General features: G+C 37.5%; 1 protein-coding gene across 1 annotated transcript in view; it reads left to right on the top strand.

Moving 5' to 3' along the window:
* The window catches only part of LOC121644728 (potassium/sodium hyperpolarization-activated cyclic nucleotide-gated channel 2-like), a 35,920-nt gene that overhangs the window by 5,376 nt on the left and 5,097 nt on the right, over positions 1-25,447 (top strand). Inside the window, exons 3-4 of the mRNA XM_041992886.1 lie at positions 152-313; positions 10,956-11,174. Coding sequence (XP_041848820.1) covers positions 152-313; positions 10,956-11,174 — 381 coding nt within the window. The remainder of the gene's footprint in view (positions 1-151; positions 314-10,955; positions 11,175-25,447) is intronic.

Raw genomic sequence — 25,447 nt, 5'->3', positions numbered from 1 at the left:
GTTGATGCCAGTTCACCCATTAATTCATGAAATCTTGATTCTCAGTTTTTATAACATTATTTAAGGAATATTCAAGCTCCAACATGCACTTCATGTCCACTTGTTTCAGCTCAGTTTTAACTCCTTCTCCTGTCTCGTGGTCTCTGTCCAGATCTTCCATATGACCTATGACTTGGCCAGTGCAGTGATGCGGATCTTTAACCTGATTGGTATGATGCTGTTGCTGTGTCACTGGGATGGCTGCCTACAGTTCCTGGTTCCCATGCTGCAGGAATTCCCCTCAGACTGCTGGGTGTCCCTTAACAAGATGGAGGTATGTTTGGGAAATTCAGGTCTTTATGTATAATAAGCTGCACATACAGGTGACAAACAAAAGGAAAAGCAGAGTCTTTCTGTAAGAGAAAGGTGCTGTTTGAAACATGCTGATCCACCACATTGCTACAAGATAAACTTAAATTTGCTTTGGCATGGATTCTGCAAATATGTGCAACTCTGCTGGAGGTACTATAAACCACTTTTTTTTTTTTTTAAAGATATTCCCTTTTTCCCCATGTTTTGAGGATGTTGGTGGAGTCTAATACATCAGACAAAAATGTCTCATTGCTGTTCAGTTGGCTTGAGATCTAGTCTCTTTGAAGGCTATAGCATATGATTCACATAATGTTCAGACTCATCAGCCATTCAGTGATTCCTCATGCCCTAAGGACAAGGGGAGCTGTCATCTTGAAAGAGACCATTCCCATCAAGATGGCAATATTTTATTACAGAATAAAGGCAATCACTCAAAACAACTTTGTGCTTTTGCAATGACTGTGTCCTCTAAGCACACAAGCACCCAAACTACATCAACAAAGTGCCCCCATAGCATATTAGAGCCACTGGATTTCCTCTCAGTAAGGGTCAAATGTTCAGTTCTCTACTTTTCTCCGGGTGCTTTGCATCATGCTGTCATGCTTCTCTCATTCTTTCCTTTGCATTCTGGTACCTTCCAGTGAGGATCTAATGATAAGAAGCAAGAAAGAAGTAGCTGTGGCTACCAAGTGAGAGATTCTTGGTCCCAGAGTGCACTGGATGAAAAACTCAGTATTCTGTGCGTGAAAACCCTTTTCACCACCAGAAACAAACTGTTCTCCAAACATGGGGGTATTATCTGCTGTATTTTGGATACAATAACTTCTGATTCCTTTTATATTGTTATCAGGATAAAAAAAATCTAAGTAATTATTCTTGCTGGCACTTGTTGAATCAGAGCATTGTGACAAGAATCAGAAGTTTTCAGCAGCTCTTTGTTTTCTCCAGCAACGTGGTTTGTTTTTGGGGATTTTGGATTTCACATGTCTTGATACTCAGGTTTTCAGACATGGTGTGCATTTATACATCATGACAACAATGAAAGATTTCAGCATATGATACACAGTGTAGGATGTTTTCTCATTGTAAACTCAAAAAGACTGGAACAGCCTCCACAATGGCAGAAGGAGAAACGTTTCAGAGCCACTGATGGAAAGATGATGCAAGGAAGCATTAGTTTTCCTAATGAAAAGCACCCATGGTGTGTAGCACACATGCGTGATATGGTCAGATGACTCATCTGACGATATCACTTTTTTTCCTGCATCTCTGTAGATCAGTGTTTATGGTTCCTGCACCACTGAACTCAGAAATGTGCATTCATCTTCATAATGAGGGTTTATGTACTGCATCCTCACTGTTATAACCATCTTTAAGTCTTTGTTGATGGACTGTCCCTGCTCGCAAGTCTGATGCTAACACTGGCATTCTCAGAAATCTGATTCTGAATTATTTTTTTCCTTAGATAAAATTTTCCCTGATGTACTGTACATACATCTCTATCCTTAAATATGGGTCACTGAAAACAATTTCTGACTCCCTTCATTGATGTTTCTTCCAGAAGCATTGGCTGATGTTATTACTGAAACTCCAGCATGATGAATTATGACTGATTGAAGCTACAGTCATCCAAACAACAAACCCTGACCGTAAATTAACTATTTACCATCTTTAAAATCAACCCGACCTGCTCCACATTTCAATGCCACCGAGCATGAATGAATGTTATTTTCTTATTGGTACCATGGAGTGCACCTGTGCACAAGCATCAGAACTAGCTGCATTTCTTGACTGATCCAGTTGGGATTTTCTCAAATTTGCCTCCCATTTGTGTCACCCCATGGTTTGCATCATTAATTCTGCGTTGACTGCAAAATTGCTAGCTGTATGGACTAAAGCATTGGGGGAATCAACAGAAAATGTAGACTAAATGTTTATCGAGTTACCATGATAAACCCTTTATCTTTTACAACAGAAAAGTTATTTGCAAAGGAAAAGCTACAAATTATGACGACTTTTGAATGTAACACCATTCTTAATTGTAAAGCAGAACTCCACTCATTTTTAAATTAATTTCTGTTTACAGATACTTGCGTGCGTGGAAAAGATAGTTATATAAGGCCCTTTGTCACCATAGAGGAAGCTGCATGAAGTCTGATAAATGTCAAGTGATGCCACTTGAAGTTACCAGATATCGGTCTCCTGCTTCTCAGCTCTGCTTGAGTCTAACCATGAAGAGATCTGTGTGGCTAGCACAGCCAAGCTGTTGTTTGACTTATGAGCACTATGGGTAGTAGCAGTAAAGCTTTTAATGCTATCTACTGTAAATCTGACAACATTATATTGCAGCAGCGCAACTGAGTTTTTTTTAAGAGCAAATTGTTGTAAATTGGTGTTTTTGGCTTATTAAAAACACACACACACTTACTAAGGTTGACAAGTAAGCATTTCTCTCAAATCTTCATCTTCTGTTGCAGTGTTCAACATGTGTTCCAGACCCAGAAAACAATCAAAAGTTACCAGTGAGGAAGCAGTTAAACAAAAATCTGAGATTTAAGCACTCCTCTAGATCCCCCTGTACCTCCTCTTCAACACGGTGGGATGATGACAGAAAAGATAAAAGGGGGAAACAGAGGGTTGGGGGAAATATGACCAGACAGCTGGGCTCTTTGTTGCCATGTCTCTCTCAGAGAGATAAAAGCTGGTTGTTTATAGGTTGTTCTGTCAGGCCTGCCTTTTTCTGAGAAAGGAAGACTACATCAACCCAAACACAAAGCAGTTTCAAACCCAGATTGGGTTTAAAACAGACAGGGTCCTGCTCCCAGACATTGGGCCTCATTCACCAATATCTTTTTACGAATCTTCTTAAATTTGTTCTTAAGTTGTACTTGAGGAATTTTTTACGAAAACCCTTTGTCAGATTCATGAATATGTTCGTAGAGGGCAGAATTGTTCTTATCTTTCTTCTTAGATTAGTGAATACCATTCTCTTCTAAGCTGAAAGGACGGACCAGCCGGCCCTACTTTGCATAGGCAAACACTCAAAAAATGCCCATAAAAGATCATGACTTACTGGCCGTGTGCAAACAGACAGAAGAGAAACAGATCAGGAAAAATATCAGAATGACAGAACTGATAAATGTAAACAACAACAAAAAAAAAATCATAATAACATTTTAATTACAGAGCCTACTGTACCTTATACAGTTTGTAAAGCAAATTTCCTTATGCTGTGGCATCATTTTAAGATCTGGTTTACCTACAGAGCGAGTGGTGCATCTGATGAATCCTCCAGGTGAGTCTGATAGGTGTTATGAACCAGGAAATAACATTGATTTCTTAATAAAAATAATTACTATAATAAAAAAAGACACTGCTGTAGTACATTTTAATTATTAAGGCCACATTCAGCAGGTGGATCTGGGAGTCACAGGTGACTTAGACATTTATGGAGTGATATTCTTATGGGTTGAGGGAACAGATGTGAGCAGTCTTTTGCACTGATGGTGTTCGGAAGACCAGCAATAGAATTACATCCCTCTTGACTGCAACTTGTTCTTGAATGAAGGAAATGGAGGAAAAATAGTTTAATTTTCCCTTGAGGGAAATTATAACATTTGGATCTGCAGTACTGGTATTTATTTTAACTAGCAGTCAGTTAAGTTATTTAAAAATCTGACAAATACTTTACTGTGGTTTTGTTATTGTATTTTAATGAACAGCTGAAAACAACAGAAATTTTGTTTGAACGGCTTTCAGATGTTCGTAAGAGTGCCACAATAATGTTCGTAAGTAGGATTTAAGAAGAAATTTGTTGATAAGAACAGTTGGGAAATGAGGCCCGTTGCCTGGATCGGCCATGACTTCTCGTAAATTTAAGATGTGATGTTTTTCTGGATGTAACCATTGACTCTTGTTTTTTATGGCCGTACAAAAGTAATTTAGCTTAAAACAAATCCTATTAGTCATGTTAGTGAGAGGGAAAGGGATTACTTTTGTTTGATGTGCCAGAGTATTTTTGTGAACAATTGATTTGGATTTGCACATTATTCACAGAGCAAGACAGCTGCAAAGCTAATGAGACACAATGAATAACTTAAATGAATTCAACAGCAATGTGTTTACGTTGTCTGCATTTGATTGTTTCATAGCTGCTATACTGGTGGGATTGGTCATTGTGGTTTGTTTACCAGCTTTGTGAAACACTCAGACAATTTTAATTATAACAGAATTTCCAAAGAATCAACTGATTAATCAATTGAATAATCAGTTCATCAATGAATGATTATGTTCGGAAGAAAATTGCAGATTTTTTGGGGATGTCAGTATTAGGAAAAGGTGGTCCTCTGAGTGTGATGTTTGTCATATATTATGAAATAATATTAACTGATCATCTCAGGAAATGAAGAATAAATGTGTTTCCAAAACGGGAAGTTACATTTACTACTCAAACCTAAATAGAGTCCTAAATGTAAAAGTTATAACAATTACACCTGTAAAATGATAAAAGATTTAATGTTTATTTAACCTAGAAGCAGGTTTGCAGATATATATAGACAATGATAAGTGGAGGCCTGTCTATTGAACCCCGAGACTCTCTCTGTGTATAGGAGCTGTCTACTACATGAAAACCAGGCTTATAAATACTTATAAAATCGTGCTTTAACTTTAATCACATTATTTTCTAAACTCTTGTAAAAACAAACAAACAGCAACAACAACATAAAACACTTAATAACCATAAAACCTAAAAACCTCTTACATTTTTTTTATAGTTCAGATTCTAGATTTGTATAAGTTCTTTTTTTTTCTTTTTCTTTGTTTTATACATTTTCTCAAGCATAAGTAAGACTTAATATAAAATATGATGTTATTTTCGGATCTCAGTAGCTGTTTCTTTTTTGTTTAGATTATCAGACATTACAAACCAACCCTTTCACATCCTTAATGTATACATTTAAAGTTTAACAATCACAAGATAAACTATTAATTAGAATACTTATCAGTAAAGATCTGTTGTGTGAATATACTAAAATAAACTAAGTTTAATTTATTAAATTTTTTTTTTTAAATGTTATAGGTTTGTTGTAAAAATGGCATAAACCATTGTGACCTTCCCTATTAAGTATTCCTTGTGTAATTCAACAACAGCTTCAACAAAAGTTTAATATCTCGCTTTTATAGACGGTATACAGGATACAGGCAAAGTTTGAAGTCCAGGATGATGGATTTTGGGGTTGACAGGTCACTGACTCCTCCAGCATTCTCCTCGCTGTATAATCAAAGACAGCCAGTCTCCAGAGAACCGTCACTTTCGATTGAAAGGGCTGCTCTAGCACAGTACTGACTGTATACAGCCACTTGAGACCACCCCCCTATTGAGTGGCTGACAACTTGTAACATTAGCCATTGTGCTGGAGCAAGGCCATCTATCAAGCCTTGCACCCTACAGTGGCTCTGGAAGTGTGGGGCCCACAGGCACAACCCATGGAGGGCATTGAGAGTGCTCTACCTCTAAATGACATCCACCAACAAGTAATTGGATTCTGACAAACTTGTACTATTTCAGGGAACAGGTTGTTTTAGCAGTGCACCCCAACTTCCACCCCTATTTTCATTATAGTTTATTTTTAATCAGCTTCACACAACTTTATCTGCCTTAAAGTTAATAGCAGTGATAGAGAGCTGCATGAGACGTGCTGTGTAACAGATGCAATGTGGTAATAATAGTGATGGCAGCGCTGACAAGCACAGGGTGCATAGATTCAACTGTGTAATTACAACTAGGTTTGCACCCATCCTTTTCTGTATCCACATCACAGAGCTGTATCTTTCCCATTATTCCCCACTGACATCAGCAAGAAGGAGCTTTGCACTACAGTGGTCTGGTTGCATGGAGAAGATAAGCTAATAATCACCATGTATGGTGCTAAATTGCTTTATTTACTCTCAGCAATTAGTCCGACCAAACAGTATAATAAGTCTGCTGCAGGACATTACAGATTTGATTTAACATCCGGCCAGTAACAGCATGTAGCCCTGAAAAGTGAAAGCTGCTGCCTGACTCTTGCAAATGGACTAGAAAAAAAGGTGGTGTTTGTTTACTGGGTGAGGAGAATAGACTGTCAAGAGATGTGACTGTTGCAGACCTATAAGCACAGAGGTGGTTTTGCTCTGATGACTCTCAAAGAGCTAAGTTCACTGATGTCCTACAGAAAAAAAGGAAATGCTGCTGTAGGGAACTAAGACATTACTCTAACATTAAGACCAAGTGACAGTTTGTCACATATGGAATTAGTGAAAGGACCAGCGAAGGCACTCTGACTGTAACGGGTTCCTAATCACAAAGCATACTATGTCTAGTTCAGTGATATGTAAAGTTCATATTACTGTCTAAGAAGAATGTTGTCTTACAAATTTATAGTACAAGAACTAATGGATCTAATGAAATATTTTCCCCACAGTGCACTGAAATAATCTGAGGTAGTCGTTTTTTTAATGTATTTAAAATGGAAAAAAGATTATTCGTTCATCTTTATATTCATAATGTCCTCTTTTTGGATGATGTCTGAAAGAGCTTTGCCATATCTGAGGAAAAAGATTTAATAAAACACTTTAATAAGGAGCTCTTTCACTTTTGCTATTTCAGCATAAATGATTATGTATATATAATGTAACCGACATAAAACACAATATATCAAACAATATATATTAGAATTCATTGTTATCTATTAAATATATTATTATGAAGTGACACTCCTTGTTCTATCCCTGAATGTTTGTTCTGGTGTGATTTAACCAAGGAGAGGCTGTATTACTTAGTGAAAATGCTTAATGCCTTATGGGACTATGCCACAAATCACATGCTATAATTTGTGGTCTTTAACAGCCTCATGAAGCTACTGATGTCCATATAAAAGTCCAAGATCTACAAAACTGCCACAAAAATACAAATTCTTATAAAAGTTATACATCACACATCATGATGTCAGTGCTGGACAGACTCATTTTCTTTTGACCTTAAAATGAACCGTCGGTCTGCAGCCACTCTGTGCCTCACATTCAGAATAAATACATTTCACTTTCCACAACACATGCTGTAAAGAGACCACACACACTGAATCAGACCCGCATAAAGAAGGCAGGAAACAGAACTGACTGTTCAATTAACTCAGATTAACCTTTGTTAACTAACCCAGTGGCTGCCTAGCCTTGCCAGCACAGACACTTTGTTACATGTGTTGATTATTTTTTGTTAATTATTTTAATTGTGCAGCTTATCAGTCATCAGACACATATGCATAACTCCACTTTCCAGTGTGTGCTTTAGTCTGTAGAAGTCATTCCTTCAGTTCCAGGTCATTCAAAGTCTTTGTCCTTTACTCCTCAGCCCTTTTTTTTTTTAGCATTTTTTAGTTTTAGCATTTATGGTTGTGTCGCACAACAATGTTTTGTTGCCCTATTCACCACTTTGTTACTGCAGATATTGAGCTGATAGCCAAACAAAGATCCTTTGCAAGTGTTTAACTCTGTTAACTTGGCTGTCAATGTGCTACACCGCATATCTTCAGTGTAATAGGCCGTTAGCATCATGAATGAGCACTTTCACCTTGCAACTGCATTGCAGCAACTCCCACACAGGAACAATACTCACAAAAACTGATTGCAACAACCACTTTATTCTGTCTGGAACAAGGTTTATCTGACATTAAAAACACATTAAATTAAGCCAAAAGATAATGTTGTCTATTATTTATAATGTATGTTTCTAATGTTGTAAAGAGCAATGAAATACATTTCCATTATGAATCACAGATTTATGACCCCGTACAATTTGATGATTTTATTTAGATTCAGTTTCTGCTTCAAACATGTGTCTGAATCACCCTAGTGTTAACTTGCTATAAGCATGGTAGTTTTACAGTTTTAGAGCAAAATAAAGGTGAGCAGATGGTGCAGATAGATACTGGGAAAAATCTGCATATTCATAGATCTATGCTTAAATGAGGCAAAAATGTGGAGCTAGTGTACATCAATGCAGTTTTAGAATTAGAAAAAAACAAAAAAACAAAAAAACAAAGAACAAAAACAAACGAACAAAAAAAAACAAACAAAAAAAACCCTTCCAAATATATTTTCATGAGCATAGATGTGTTTTTATCATTGATTTAGAGATGTAAGTCACAGAAATGAATGCTTCAGGGGATGAATCCTAATAACTTTCATCATCCTAAAAGTTTTCAGATGGTCCCAATGGTATAACTTAAACTTTGTTGTTCTGAGATAAATATCTGGAGAAATACTGGATTGGTTGCCATGCAATGCATCCGTTTAAGTTATATTTTGACCTACTTAGCAACATTGTTCTCTTTGACAGGTAAATTTTGTAAAGCATCATGGCACAGCAAGGTTACAGCAGAGCATAAAAAGACACACTTCAGGTTGCTGCAGGATAAATGTAAAGCCAATGTGCTATCAGCTAAGTTCAAACAGACTATCTGCAGCTAATGGAGATGTTGATAACCGACAAAGCAAAGATTGTTCCTAAACTGAAACCTCTGAGGAGAACAGTTGAGACTTAGGATGATATGGAGTCGCTTCTGCTCTCTGTCCTGTGCTATTTCAGAGTTAAAGTGCTCATCAGTCATCTATTATTCAATCTGTTTCACTCCACTGTTTCTCTGTCTGTTTTTCCATTTAGTCTCAGCCCACTTGGTGGAGCTATATTTATTTTTGGAGTCTTGATTCTCTTCCACTCATATGCAGAGGCCTTTCAATCACTCAGTTATTAGATAGTCTATCAATGCATAAAAAAAAAAACATCAGGGAGAAATTAAACCTGTTGAAAGCTCTGAGCAATATCTACAAATAACTTATCCTTTAAACTCTTTTTCAATTCTAAATTTACTTGCAATCATATGGCAAAGAGTAAAGCAATAAAGACACCCTCATGAGTACATCAAACTACTTAAATTTACTTTAATTTATGGATCTTGTGTAAGTGGCAAGATTTAAGCACAGGAGCATTAGGGATTTGGTTTGAAGTCTTCATACAGTATGATATAATGAAAAGATATTGTATAATAGAACACAGTATAGACAAATTATACGTAAGCATGCTTTGGCTTATGTCATGCATATTATGTTGATATAAATATGATATAATTTTACAAATATAATTTTTTATAAAAATATAATTTTTCTTTTGAACTATGTGTGACTGAACATTTTATTTGTCTTTCTGCTGGCCCTGTGGCGGACTGGTGACTTGTTCAGGGTGTACCCTTATCTTTTGCCCAGTGGTAGCTGGGATAGGTGCCAGCACCCCCTGTGTCTTTGAAAATGATTTTTTTTTTTAACAAGGAAATTTTGTCTTCTGTTAATCCCCATAATTTCTGTTTATAAAAATTGTTCATAAAATACAATATATTAGTAACCTGCTGAATAAAGTGATGATTTCCCACTAATGCAATGATGCTGATGATAATAGGACTAACACAGCACATCTACCTCAGTCATCTTGATTATAGTTCTTTTGTTAGTCATATCAATCTAGTAATGTTGTTGTAAAAGTAGGATTTTTCTTGCAAGACATTAACATATCTGTATAAGTTTTCCATAACTGATTGTTGTTAACTTATCAATAGATGGTCACTTTTCTAAAGGCCATGGATCTCAGTATTTGTTTATTGTCTGATCTTTATGGGGTGAAAGAGTTTCCATAATTCTAAACACATGGAAATACCACAAACTCAGTTTTGGAGTTGTTAATTTCTTTTACTTTCTGGGTGCAGCTTGCGGGCTCTTTGTAATCTCATACAAATATTGTGAGGGGTGTGTGTGTCTCCATGTGTGAATGTTTTTGTGTTCAGCCAGGCTCAAAGGAGTTATTAGCAAGTTGTTTTTAACTTTTACTAATTACACTAGCAGATAGGTACATTTTGCAGAAAAACAAATATATTAAAACACCTAGGCTTTTTTTCTTTAATTTTGTTTTCACCACACACATCAGTCTTCGGTTAAGTTTAAATTAACAGAAGCCAACATTCAGTGCTTTGGAAAGAAGAAACAAAAGAAGTAATCATAGATCTTTCATGCAGGGGTGTATTTCACCACTAAATTTACATTTAGTAAAGTATTCATCATCACATGTTCTCAGTGTCATTGAACAAGATTCTTAGGCGTCTTTGTAAGTTAAAGAAGGTTTTCTCTTCATGAGCCTCTACCGAGGCAGCCTGGTGAACGCTGCATGGCTGTCACCGCCTCTAGTAGATTTCTACTCACGCAGCTATGAAAGGGCATATTTAATGACCTCTCACTATCATTCCTCTCTAAGGAAATAATTTCCAAACCATCTCTGCTTCACTGATTAGGCCGCAGAGGATTCCCCTGATGTTGTTTCCACTTCCTCCCTCTTTCCTACCAATGCAACACAGTCCCTCAAGTTCTCATTTGTATGAGTTATTTCATGACCTTACTGTCCCCAAAGCTTTATTCTAGCTACTAGCTTTCTGTCACTAACTTCCACTGAGACATGCCCATCAATGTTAAAATTGTTGTCTTTAACCTTTTGTTTACTTACCCCTCTTCTTCTCTTTCAACAGAACGATACTTGGTCAGAACTTTACTCCTTTGCTGTCTTCAAGGCAATGAGCCACATGCTGTGCATCGGTTATGGTCGACAGGCCCCAGAGAGTCTGTCAGACATCTGGCTAACTATGCTGAGTATGATTGTAGGAGCAACCTGCTACGCTGTTTTTATTGGCCATGCGACAGCTCTGATCCAGTCCCTGGACTCCTCCAGACGACAGTATCAAGAAAAGGTGAGGAAACAATCCTGTTTCATGTTCTCAGTGCTTTCATGATCCAACTCCCCAAATATCCCCTGAAAGGAAAGAAGGATTGACATTTGGGAAATGCATTTTTCACTTAGCTCCCAACAGTGAGATGAGAAGATTAGATATGGAAAACTTAAAGCAAGTCGAATAACGAAAGAAAGGAGTACTTACAAAAACCTCTTACCTTTCATTGATTTATCAAAAGAGATGGACGTTTTCGTCACGGAGACTCTTATCAAGACATATCAAGCATGAAATAATGCAGTGCTTAAATATATATCTTAATCCAGAACCACAGGAGATAGCCTACAACAGTCTTAAAGGTTTGTACAGAATGTAATCAAGTCAAAAGTATGTTACTTCTCCAATTGTTCTACAAACAAAAGGAAAAATAATCCCTTGAAAAAAAAATTGCTAGCAGCTGGAAAAGTCAACGTAACATGTAGACTAGCAACAGGCAGCATGGCTTTGTTCAAAAATGATCTGCTCTTTATAATACATGAATACAATACAACACAATATGCATTGTAATAAATGAATACAAAGAATAAATTAATTCAGTAGAGATGTATCTCTACTGAATTAAAACATGCAAAAATGGTGAAAATGTTTAAATTTGGCGATTGACAGGGAATTCTTTGCTACATTATTGATTTATAGGATGGGACCAGTAAGTTTCTGGGGTCTGTGCAGGTTGCCAAGCAACCAATACCAACATATAGTAGTATTGATATAGTCTTAGTTTTCAAATCTTACTAAAGTATTTTCTTTCGTTCATCTTTTACATAGTAGCATGGATGAAATAAATACGAATAATGTTACTCATAATCTTATTAAGAATCAACACAGTATGATAATAGAGACCGACACTATTATATATAATGAATAAAAGTCCAAAAAAATACTGATATGTAAATACCTCAATATCTAGCATTGACCAGCACGTTCAGGATGTTTCTTATCTTAGTTTAGCACTTGGGATACATCAAATATACACAAGCAGCTTTAATTTGATTTTATTCACATTAACAATGCATTTCTGTAATTATTATTGCATAATATGTGTTATTACTTGAAATTAATTACTACCCTCCTGGCTGGTGACTCTAATTTATTAATCTTCCAAACTCTGGATTTACCCTCATTAAGCTGTTGGCAGGTTATAATCTTGGACCCTGCATGCTACTCTTTGTTTTGATTTCCTTTTACACTGACGTAGCATTTTAAAATGTTTGCTGCTAATTAAAGTATTTTATGTAGCAGATTTTTTTGTAATAAGCTGTGGTGCAGCAACACAGTGTAACATCAGCTAACACGAGAAAAATATGTTTAGGGTATCACCTTATAGCTATCGGACACTATTGCTCTAAACCACTTATTTACATTTACTGTCCAGAGGTGGTATTTTTGTGGATAGCTGTACGTCTGTTGAAACTAAGATGAGGATCGGAGCAACGCAAATCAGTGCTGCAGCAATGGCCTGTGGTGTTAGCAGCTCAGCCACTCTGTTTCCAAGCAGAGTCTTGCTGACTGGGGAGCAGGGGGAGTGCTGCTGGCTGTCAGCAGCCAATCAGAAGCTGCGGGTGTGTTCGGCCAGGTAGAGCCACGTTGCCAGGGGTTGGGCGTTTACTTTATGTGTGTCTATGCTTGTGTGTGTGTGTGCACGATTTGATGTCCCCTTGGGCAGTGGTAGAATTGATGAGGCAGCAGACCAGCATGTCCTGCCAATGTCATCCTGAAGGTGACGTAAGCAACCATGGCTGCCTTTCTCTCTGTCGCTTCCCAATAACTCACTCAGTGGGTCTCACTCCACCTGCACTCTCTATCTATAACCATCTCCACTTTACATGATGTCATCCCCTCCTTTCTTCACCTCTACCTCTTCAGCAGGTCCGCCTATTTTACTGCTTTATCTCCTTTTTTCTCTCACTCTCTTCTCACCTTCTGATCTAAATTTCCCTCTGTTTTCTTCTCTTTCGTTCTCTCTATCCTTCCTGGTGGTGGTGTCCTTGAAAGGTGCAGTGATACTGCAACCCGGCTGCTACAGGGAGCAAAGTGAGGGGGAGGGGAAACCTGTGGGAGACTGAGCCCTGGATATTTGAATGCTTTGTGTTTCACATAAGAGTTTAGTGTTTTTCTCTGATTCTTATCTGGCTGCCATTGAACTCCTGCAGTTTACAGAAAATCATGCAAATAAATGGTTTAGAAGACAATAATTCAGCACAAAAAGTGCTAACTGGAGCACTTGTCTTTAGCATTTGTCTTGGATAATAGAAGTTAAAAGGCAAAACAGATGGACACTGTTTTTTTTATTCCCTAGTGGTGTTTGCCAAAATGGGCAATCTGCCCCTGAAATGTATAGTTATTTACCCCCTTTTTATTTCCTTATGGTGATGCTCTCTGCCCTCAGGTTTAAACATCTTGTGACATTATAGAGTCTGAGCAGTGGCAATAAACTAAAGTAAGAAACATTCAAGTGCTCTAATTACTTCTATAAGCTTGTTTTTATCTTCAAACAGCTTCTTTCTGTTCAGTTTAAGGATAAACTGAGGCGTGAGAAACGTCTGCACTGCGACATCAGAAAATGTTTGATATGTATTCTTATGCATTTAAACATTTTTGAACACGATCTCATCCCATCACAGATTTTTTTTTTTTTTTTGCTTTGGGAAGTACAAGTGTGTTTCCTCAGAGGTCGTTTTATGCCCAGTTGTCAGATTTTTTCTTTATTTGGGGATTAGTATTACAGCTGAAGATGTGCATTTCACAAAAAAGAAAAAAAAAAGAAAAGAAAAATGCAGAGAAGAGCTAGCCATGCCACTGTGGCTGATGCTGCTGGGAGGATTTGCCATGCCTCCAGAAAGGACTGTAAGTGACATTTTTATCATTTGGAGGGTGTTAGCAAAACAAGGCTGCTGGCAGTCTGTTACAGTCCCAGTGTCGATGGAGCTAGCATTGTGTGGAGGTTTCCATTTCAGCCCAGAAGTAATGTCAGCTTGAATTTAGAGAGAATATGGCTACATGGGTTTGGTGCAGAGACCTATGAGTTATTTATACAAAGTAACAGTGACACATAACAAAGGGCAAGCGGACCTACACACAAAGAAGCAATCACATGTTATTCAGATTCAAAGTGAATGTAGCAAGGAAAACAAACCAGAGTAAAGCAGAAATGATCTCGATCTAAGCTGAGTGTGAGCATTTGAACAAGTAATGTTAGTCAGAGAATTTAAATCCTGGACCTTTGCATTCCCAGAAAGGATAACTTGCTGACCACACCACTGGTGAGAGACAGTTTTCTTTACTCTCTCTCTGAAGCTGAGCTAAACTGGAATGATTTCTACCTTTTTGAGCTCAGATGGTTTTAACAATAGTTAGAAATATGGGTGATATTATACAATACTAGTGATAAGTGAAATTAATCTCAGTCTGCTGGTTTGGCATGTGTTGGCAAACGTCTTTGTGAGGTTATCAAACTTTTGGTGATGTTCATCCAGTACTCACCCGTTTTTCCCTTTAAAAAGCTTTAAGAATCAATTAAGTAATGAGCCTAAACTATAAGATTTACAGTTTGTATTCTGGTGGAGGACCTTTGTTTCATCTCATCTTATTGTGTACCTTCACTAAAAAAGCACAACAATACTCAAATCTACATGTTTAGTCAGGTGAAGAAAAAAAGCTTTGGTTCATCAGTTTGTGATTCAGACATTTTTGGCTTTTGACATGAACCCTTTTTATGTAATATGACTTAAATTCACCAGGAAATACATAATTATAAATGAATCATATTCATGGTCCAACAGATCTTTTATGTATTTTTGTCTAAAGAGTCCTTTCTGTTACTGCTTTAATGCTGTCAACAGAATGGAAATCAGGAAAACAACATCAGTCATCAGAAATGTAGTGGCTTTGCTAACATCTAAAAAAAGACTCAAACTAGGTTAGATCTGAGGATCAGGAACAAACAGGAAACCATCAAAACACAGATATCCCATAAACTGGAAGTTGCTGGACCACCAGAAGCTGCTGCCCACGATGGATGACAGTCCTTCACAAACAACAACAAAGAAAAGAAAGGGACAAAGAAAAGGAGCAGAAACAGAAATTTGGACACAGTCAGGTGCTCCAACTGGACCATGATCCTGAACAGACATTACAGCTGATTATAAAATGATTAATCATGACATGATAAAGCAGACCTTTTTTAGTAAACTGGTAATGGCCCCCTGGTTTTCCACTACTGGTTACCACAATTTCTCAAGAGCCTTGACTGGCATCTGTAAAAAGGTAGCTGATTGATCGAGGGGGAAAAGAGAGCCTCCAGGGAAGTTCACTACATCACCTGTTTAGAGGTGCATTAGAACTTCTCTCCTAAGTTCATTAGATGTACAAAAGTTACAAAAAGACCAACACAAATATGTGAAACCAGTTTTGTAGTAGCATGTATGGCTCAGTTAGTTATGTGTTTGACCGCAGTGCAAGAGAAGTGGGTTTGATCCTGGGCTGTTCCTCGCTCTTGATTAAGTAGGTACTTTAAGGCTCCTGATTGTGAATGTGTAGCAGATTCTTGTAATTAGAAGGGAGGCAAAATAAGGGATTTTGCTTGTTTGTTTGTTTGCTGGGTTTTATGAAGTCTTTGATTTTTTTTAAAAATCCTAACCTCAGCCTCTTTTTTAAAAATATGTGAACTAGGCATAAAACTCATGTCTGGGTTAGAAAATCAGCTAATTATCGTAATACTGACCCAGAATTCTGCCAAAAACACTACAGTGTCAGTTCTTGTGCAGCTTGTTAAGGGACATGCAAGCAAACATTAGGTGTGCATATGCACTGAATACTTTTCAACTTGCATTTATAGTTATTATCATGTATTGCATTTGGAAAACCCAAAATAAATGAAAACCTCTGTACCAAATAATTGTTTTTCCTATCAAAGATGTAAGTTATACAATCATTCATCCACAAAGAACAGTTTAAATAAACAACTGAAGGCTTAATATTAGCATCACATTCATGTCCAATATGAAAGTATGTCAACTTCAGACGTAAACTCCAAAGAAAGACTCAGCATAGAAGAAAAAAGAACAACGCCTTGGTGCATGCGCTGTTTAATCTATGACAAACATTTGTGGGTTCTTTCATGGTTTTATGATTTTTTTTTCTCACGTAGTAATCTTTAAGACTATTTCTCTCCTGCTGCTTTTATAGACTCATGATATGGATAGCTGGTCAGTGCATTGCATCATTTCACAGCTCAGTTTAATTAATATGGTAATTACATTTAGCTCATAGTGGTTGATAGATTACTTAGCAGCTGCTTTAAATGATTGTACATTACCTCCATTTTGTTGTACAGCTATTATTTGTTGGGAATATTTCAGGGGCTTTTCAAACATTTTTGTTTCAAGTCAGCTTATTTTAAAGGGAAGAGCCCATGTCATGGACAACATTTAGCACTCAGCTATAAATCTCTTTAGTTTAAACATGCACTTTTTCTACTGTGATATGTCATAATGTGAAAGGAGAAGATACAATTATTTATTTCCTTAGACTCTTTTATTTATTTATTTTTATTTTACAATATACAAGTTTAGACACACTTTCCCGGAATCTAATGGGAAAATGTGTCTAAACTTTTGACTGGTATATTTACTTGCTGTTTTGTTTTAGCACATACAGTACAGTACAGAAACTGAGTAGTTGTTTTAGTTTAGTTTTTTTTTTTTTTTTTTTTGGTAAAAATTCCCGTTAGATTCAGGGATTCAGTTTTTACGATGCGCAACAGAAAGAAGATTAGTTAACTCCACAGGTTCACCTGTTACACCGATAATCACCTCCTAATCGCCTCTCAGGGTTTTACACTGAATCAGCTCCCCTCAGCTGCTGTTGCAGGCACCAAGCTCAGTCAGCAAGAAAGAGAACACACAGTAGTCTGAGCTCGCTCTGATGATACGCCACAGGAAAGGTATTCAACATTGTTTTTTCCTCCTCTTCCTCCCCCTCTTTGTTCTGCTACCATCAACAACAGCCTTTTTTTAGTCACACTGCTTGTCACTGATTGCTCCAATTACCCAGAAGCAGGCTGACTTTGCAAAGACACTGGCCAATGTCTACAACAAAAACTATGTCTTTTCACTTCTGCCAGATTCTCTGCTCTAGTTAAAAAAAACAACAACTTTGTGTTTAATGAACAAACCCTTATCACCCAGTCTCCTCTGGTTGTCTCTGTTTGAATGAGCTATAGGATTTCCTGCATTTCCTTAGAAGCTTCATTTCATTTAATGAGACTTTGCGAGGTATGGAATGTTGTAGTGTGTAGTTACTCACTCTGCATACATCTTTGAATTGAAGACAGACATGACAAGCTCTGATTTACCACTTATCTGATTTCCCTTTCTTCTGGTAAATGTGCTTCATATTGTAATCATGCGATTTAGCAGGGATTGAAGTGAATGAATTATACATTCAGTCGATCGTTTGGGGTGAACCAAATTAGAATTTCCTGTGAGGAGAAGTTGTGGAATGAATGAGCAAGATGAGAGGAGAGGAGGGAATAGTAAAAAAGCTGATGGCTGGTTTAAAACTTGAAATGTCATCAAAGACAAAATTCTTCCCCATTTTTCTTTGATTGAGAAATCCTAAACAGCAGCTTAGATAGCAAAATGTCAGTGGGGTGTTTTAACGCCACATACAAGCAAAAAACAAACTTTCGGTGTAATTTGGGTGTTTAGCAGTCTTATCTAAATGCTGTGATGTACCGACCAAATGTGTGCTCCCTCTCTGCTAACATTTCAGGGTCACCTCCTGATGATCAATACTTTGCACTAAAGTCAAGTCATTAAAAAGTCACCATTTACGTCCAGTCTGGCTTTAGTTGCCTCATTAGTTCAGACTTAGCTGAGTCACGAGTTACAGGAATTGGCTTTATGTCTGCTTGGCTGCTACCTGTGTGAGGTTTCCCCTCTCTGGCAGAGTTCCCCTCAGCCATATTTTTTTAATCTCTTCTGTTCTCTGCGAGGCAAAGCAGCTTCAGTTAGTGTTGACATGTCGGTTAAGAGGTGTGACACAGGGTCATTTCTTCAGGCCGCCGTCCATCTGCAGATGTCAGGAAGCAGTGTCACTCATACAGGTGAGACCTTGTGTTGGGAAGCTCCAAAAAAAGGAGCTGTGCAGGGGAGTCTTTTCCCTCACATGGATACTTCATTCAAATGTTTGTTTCATGTTTGACTTATTATATGTTAATAAAGGAAGCTTTTTCAGTGACAACCTCAGTCAGAAAGTTGTATTTCTGGGCAGATTCTAGGGTTTATTTCCCACCTCCATTGCAGAACAATCTGCAGTCATAGTCCACCAACTTCCCCTCTGCACAAACTAAATCTGATGCGACTCCATAGGGGTGACTTTATAGGTTTTTTGTTATTATTGTGGCTCTGTAGTCCAGTTAAGTGGAACTGAAAAATAAAGGACTATCAGTACATGCAAGGTTAAGTTTGCACCTAAAGTCACTTTGACTGGTACTGTGGCTCAGCTAGGCTATTTAACTTCACTAAGTTTCCTTATTCTAGCATCCAAGCACAGGTGGAGAATTGATTCATTGACCAAAGTATGTCCAATTCTGTTATGATGGTGGGGATAAAATTTGAATTTATTTGTACAGCACAGATGAAGTCGATCAAAGTGCTGAACACTTTTCAGAACCAAACTAATATAATTTTGATGCATTGTCTTAGTGTGTCAGTCTGATTTTGAGAAATGTTAATAAGTACAGTCAAACTAACATCTGGTTTCCGGTCTTGTCAATAGTAACACAATAATCAGATTTTTTCTAGCATCATGTAAATGTTCTGTATGAGCTTTCACCACCGTCTGGTCCTCATGTGGTTTGCAAGCATTATGTCACCTGCTTGAGGACTATTAGAATAATAAAACTTTCTTTTGATTAACTTTTTATCTTAATCAGTGTGCAAATGCAATAAGAGGACTTCCATAAATCACGTGAACACCAAAAGGGGGTCTCTTGTACCAGTGGGCCATTACCACCATGAGAATAAAGCCTGAAGCTGTTCCAACTGTGTCAAAACTGAAGGTTTGTCTTGAATGAAAGATAAAATCTATTGAACAACAAATAAGTTAATTTTTCTCTCTTTTTCTTTTAACTCCTTGGGATTATTGTGAATGGGAGTATCGAAATATGTTAATCAGGTGATGACTATAATGATTTTTTTTTTTTTTTTTTTTACCTCGGCCAGGGTGGAGGATATGTTTTTGGTGGTGTACTTTTGTCTGTCTGTCTATTAGCAACATAACTAAAAAAGTAATGGATGGATTTTGATGACATTTTCAGAAAATCTTACAAATAAGGAACAACTGATTAGATTTTGGGGGTGATCGGGATCACAGCCAGAATCCAGCATTTTTTATTAACACTACAATCACCAATACCACCTAGAACCAGAGGGGGTCATTTTAACACCCTTCTGACACAGTATTAAAAACAAATTATAAAGGAGGCGTTTACAGGCAACTGTTTTTTCCTTTGAATCCTTTTTCATCATTCAGAAGTAGACAAAGCTTCAATAAATAATAATGAATTAATTAGAATGTGGGATTACTTCGGGCCTGTATTTCAAATAGAAAATGTCAAATACTTGCTAGCTTTCAACCTTTACTTATCAGGTTTTTAAACAAGGGGCCTAGACCTATCATTCCTATCAGGCTGCCCTGCTCCTCAAGCTAGCATGTAGCTAGCCAGTGCAAAATGGACAGGTTTTTGACAACAAATAGACCAAAAGAGCAGACCAGCAGTCCTGCCGTGGAGGACTCTGCTGCTGCTGTTGCAAAAAATAAAAAAATACCGAGATTACCTGAGAAGAGTCCTCTGTCTGGGGACTCTAGTGTCCCACTAGTGTATGTCTGTCATTCCCAGACACTGGCACACACATACACGAGCACACACACACATATACACACAAAAACAGACATGAGAGAGGTTTTTATTTTTTTGTTCTGTTCTTATCTGTCAAAAGCTTGTTGAAAAGTTTATTATTCAGTAGTGATATACAGTGCTGAAAAGATTAATAATTTTCTTACACTAAACAAGTGTAATAATTAAAGTCTAAAAAAAATCTAAAAGTTTATGTTTCTTTACATATTTTGTAGCATTATTTGTGTGTTTGGGGGTCCCTGGCCAGAAGCTAATGCTGTTTGGGGGGAGTTGGCATGGAAAAGTTTAAGAACCCCTGAGCTAACATGTAATAAAATTGTGTGTCAGCTGATATTTATTTACCCCCATACTGGGATTTACATTACATTACATTACAGCTTTTAACTCATCAGATAATTCCCAGAATCACTGGCAAAAAAAAAAAAAAAAAAAAAAAAATCGTCATCGCAGATGTTATAATCCGACTTTGATCTGGTGATCCAGAAGGTTTATAATATAGGGAGTATGTGGTGGGCTGTTGGACTTTTTGGGGTTTTTCTCAGGCGAGTGACCCTATGGCTCCTCGGAGGTCTGTGCTCTCTGAGTGCTTCTAGTTTTCTTTTATTACACACCATCTTGAGGGGCACATGAATAACAAATATCTAAAATCCTTTGAAAAAATCAACTTTATCATGTCTACCTACCCCTTAAAGACACAAATGCTTTTTACAATTTAAATATTATATTTTCCTTAAAAAGAAGATTTGAAGCATTTACAATGTATTAAATTTGGCATAATTAACTAGAATAATGTTTCTAAATGTGTAAAATCCTAACAAGGTTAACATAATGAAAACTGCAAATACAATGCTGTTTGCTGGTAATACAATATGTTAAATCCAGTCACTTACAGTAAAAAGTGTTGTGTCATATGATATACTTTTACAATTTATTTATTTATTTTTTTTATTTATACCTTTATTTAACCAGGAAGTCCCATTGAGATTCAGAATCTCTTGTACAAGAGAGACCTGGCCAAAGTAGCAGCCAAATACAGTTTACAAATACATAAAGATTAAGCAAAATAACCACATTAAGATTTAAAACAACTATTTAAAAACACAGTGAGCCTCTCAAGAAAAACAAACACATGTCTCCTTCACCACACACTTTATGATTGCCTTAAATTTATCCACTAAAATAAATGATTCCAGTTTAAGGTCTCTTTGTAAATTGTTCCATGTCCATGGTGCAGAATAGGAAAAGGCTGTTTTCCCCAACTCTGTGAGCGACCGGGGAACAGTGAAAAGCAAGCGATTCGAAGAGCGGAGCCGGTAACTCCCAGAACTGACACAGAGTAGGTCACAAAGATATCCTGGGAGTTTTCCCAATATTGCTTTATAGATGAAAAAATACCAGTGATGTTTTCTGCGAGTGGTTAGTGATGTCCAACCGACCAGATCATAAAGAGTGCAGTGGTGAGTGAGGGATTTTGCATTTGTTATAAATCGTAATGATGCATGATACACTGAATCGAGTTTATGCAAAATTGATGAGGCTGCATGCATATACAAGGTATCACCATAATCAATCACAGACAGAAAAGTAGCATTCACAAGTTTTTTCTTTGCGCTGAAAGAAAAGCAATATCTGTGTCTAGAATAAAAACCAACCTTCACTTTGAGCTTTTTGATTAAAGTGGTGATGTGTACACTAAATGTAAACTTATCATCAATCCATATACCCAAGTACTTGTATGATGGAACCCTCTCAATGAGTTTCCCATCTGAGGTAGAGATGTTATAATCACCTAATGGGGATCGGGCTTTTGAGAAGACCATAAATTTTGTTTTCTGAACATTTAAAAACAATTTTAAGTTCAGAAGGGCAATTAAAGACTGAAATGCAGCCTGAAGATCTTGTACAGCCCCTACTATGGATAGAGCATAGGTGTAAATGTAAATGACTGTATCATCAGCATATAGATGTCTTACAGTACAATGTGTTGTAAGAATCTAATAATGCAGCATATAATGTCTGAAAAACATTATAATTAAATATATTGTGCATCTAATGTACTCATGCAGTAGTACTCACTGGATGAAGTGTTTTTAGTTTACTGCTTTTGGTTCAATAAAAAGGCCATCTGCACTTGGAGAACTGGCGTGACTTGGGTCCTTTTAATATTATTGTGCTGTAGTTATAAAGTCAGGGAATAAAAAGTACAGATTTTATTGCTCTATAGGATTCAAAACAATGAATCTGTCTGTGTACACTTGCATTCAACCGAGAACAACCTGAAATGTTTGTTTGCCAAAAATGTGCTTTCTTTTCGAAGCAGAGGAGCTGGCAGACGGTTCCGATAATAAGCACTTTTCTCTGTAGGGCTTTATATGTTGCTTTTGAGCACTCAGAGCTTGTAACTGCGCTTGAGCAGGTGGGCCTCATTGTTTTTCTCAGGGCCCCTGGCCAGACACATCCACTGACACAGGGATGTCTGCAGCACAAGTGAACCTGGAACCTTTCACTTTTGGGATTAATTTGCTGCTCTGATGGAAACCTATTGGAGTTGTCAGGGAATGTTTCTTGACTCATGCTGCTGATTGTTTAGGACCACTTGGATAGAACTGGTTTGGATGATAACTTCCTTAAGGCCAGAAGGTTGTGAGTAAACAGAGCATACCAAGCTACAAACCTCTCAAAATGATGTTTGACAGCTGTATTGGCTCTGAAGGGTACACGGTCTGAAAGTAAAAGAAAAAAATATTTTCTTCTCAACAGCTGACTTCTCAGTCACCCCTCTCTGCTGTCTAGCCATGTAGTTTTTTGTCTCTTGGTTTGAATAGATTGTAATTAGCACATCTCAACAACCAAAGCTGATCACTTTCTATTGATCCAACATTGATTAGCGTTTAAGTAGCACTAATAAAAGGTCAAGAGTGTTTATTTCAGCTGTGCAGCTATTTGTACTGCGTCAGTGCATTGTATGAAGTAAAGGAATTTACTTACAGTAAAAGTGGGTAGTTGTTCATAGTTGAATGCAGTCATCTGACTCATGAGATGTCGGTAAAGTGATTGTCTGTCTCTGCAAAGTGGCCCTCTGATGATAAGATGTCCCAAGTCTCCGGACAAGGACAGCCCTAAAACACACACAATGTCTTGTCCTCTCAGAGTGATGTATAGAGAAAAATCTGCACCACTCGTGTGTCTTGTTTGTGTATGCATGCATCCTGTGGGAGGAAAGGTTTAAGAATTGGGGTGACTTTGCTTTGCACATTGTGTTGCGTAAATGCCATCTGCTCGACGTTGAGCTTTAATAGATGTTCTGCTGTAAGACATCTGTCTCTTAAACCGCTCTATGGCATGAGGGAAGACTTCCATCACTGAAGAAACATGGGTAACGTCAGTGAACACAACAAAAACCAAAAGCCATCCAGAAATACAGCAATCTAGTTAGTCTTCTGAGTTGGTTACATCAAAGGGCTGTGTGCTAACTGTTATGGATTAATGGATTTATCAAGGCACCCAAAGAGCTTTACATTGTGTATCCATTATTCATTCACACACACATTCACACACTGATGGCGGAAGCTGCCATTCAAGGTGCTCAACTACAACCCATCAGGAGCAATTAGGGGTTGGGTGTCTTGCTCAGGGACACCTCGACATAAGCTCGACGGGCCGGGATCGAATCGGCAACCCTTGGGCTGCAGGATGAACACTCTACTCAGCCCCATTTACCATTTACCATTTACTCACAGAGCCATGACACCCCTGTATGAACTGTAGCTCTCACCGTCGAGCAAAGACTAAGACAAATTTATTTTAAAATGTGAAAACAAGTAATTTGACTGTTTAAATAAAATAAAGAAGACTAACACCCACTAACATCTGACTTTTGTCAACAATAGAAAAGACAATCTGCCTTCAACTCTACATTTTTAAACTGTGGAGAAGCAAATTCAGATATTTATTGCAAAAATCTTAACATAACTTCTCTTGGCATCATTAACTATTTTCATGTCCATTTCACAATTGATTTCAAGATTTTATTACCTTCTTTTAATGTTTTGAATTGATTTTCTAGCATCTTATTAAGAGGATATTCTTTACTTTCACACCCCTGTTGTCCATCCTTGTCTTCTTGGCTTATGACAAAGTCTGGGAGCCAAACTAACTACTTTCAACTAAATTAAGATGTTTTTTCTTTGGTAATTTATTCGTTTGTATAGAACCTTTATTTTGTCTTCTGTCACAGAAATAACTTGAATCTGACAAAAGTAATAATAAATAAAAATTCTATGAAATTTAACCAGTGAAAGTCAAATGTTGCTTTTCAACCATGCTTCAGCAAAATTATTTAAAAAAAATAAACTAAACTCATAAAACAGGCCTGGACAAAAATGATGGTACCCTTAACTTAATATTTGTTGTACAAACTTTTGAGGCAATCACTGCAATCAAACGATTCCTGTAACTGTCAATAAGACTTCTGCACCTCTCAGCAGGTTTTTTGGCCCACTCCTCATAAGCAAACTGCTCCAGTTGTCTCAGGTTTGAAGGGTGTCTTTTCCAGACGGCATGTTTCAGCTCCTTCCAAAGATGCTCAATAGGATTTAGGTCAGCGCTCATAGAAGGCCACTTTAGAATAGTCCAGTGTTTTCCTCTTAGCCATTCTTGGGTGTTTTTAGTCGTGTTTTGGGTCATTGTCCTGCTGCAAGACCCATGACCTGCGACTGAGACCGAGCTTTCTGACAATGGCCAGCACATTTCTCTCTAGAATCCCTTGATAGTCTTGAGATTTCATTGTGTCCTGCACAGATTCAAGACACCTTGTCCCAGATGCAGCAAAGCAGCCCCAGAACAAAACAGAGCCTCCTCCATGTTTCACAGTAGGGACAGTGTTCTTTTCTTCATATGCTTCATTTTTATCATACCATCTGTAATCACAGAGCTGTTGTGCCTAGGCTCATCTGTCCATAGGACATTCTCCCAGAAGCTTTGTGGCTTGTCAACATGTAGTTTGGCAAATTCCAATCTGGCTTTTTTATGATTTGTTTTCAGCAATGGTTTCCTCCTTGGTCGTCTCCCATTAAGTCCACTTTGGCTCAAACAACGACGGATGGTGCGATTGACACTGATGTTCCTTGAGCTTGAAGTTCACCTTTAATCTCTTTAGAAGTTTTTCTGGGCTCTTTTGTTACCATTCGTATTATCCGTCTCTTTGATTTGTCATCAATCTTCCTCCTGCGGCCAAGTCCAGGGAGGTTGGCGACAGTCCCATGGATCTTAAATTTCTGAATAATATGTACAACTGTAGTCACAGGAACATCAA

The sequence above is a fragment of the Melanotaenia boesemani genome, chromosome 8, assembly GCF_017639745.1.
Source record: "Melanotaenia boesemani isolate fMelBoe1 chromosome 8, fMelBoe1.pri, whole genome shotgun sequence".
NCBI classification, from domain to species: domain Eukaryota; kingdom Metazoa; phylum Chordata; class Actinopteri; order Atheriniformes; family Melanotaeniidae; genus Melanotaenia; species Melanotaenia boesemani.
The sequence above is the reverse complement of the archived record's forward strand: the minus strand, read 5'-3'. Positions and strand labels throughout refer to the sequence as shown.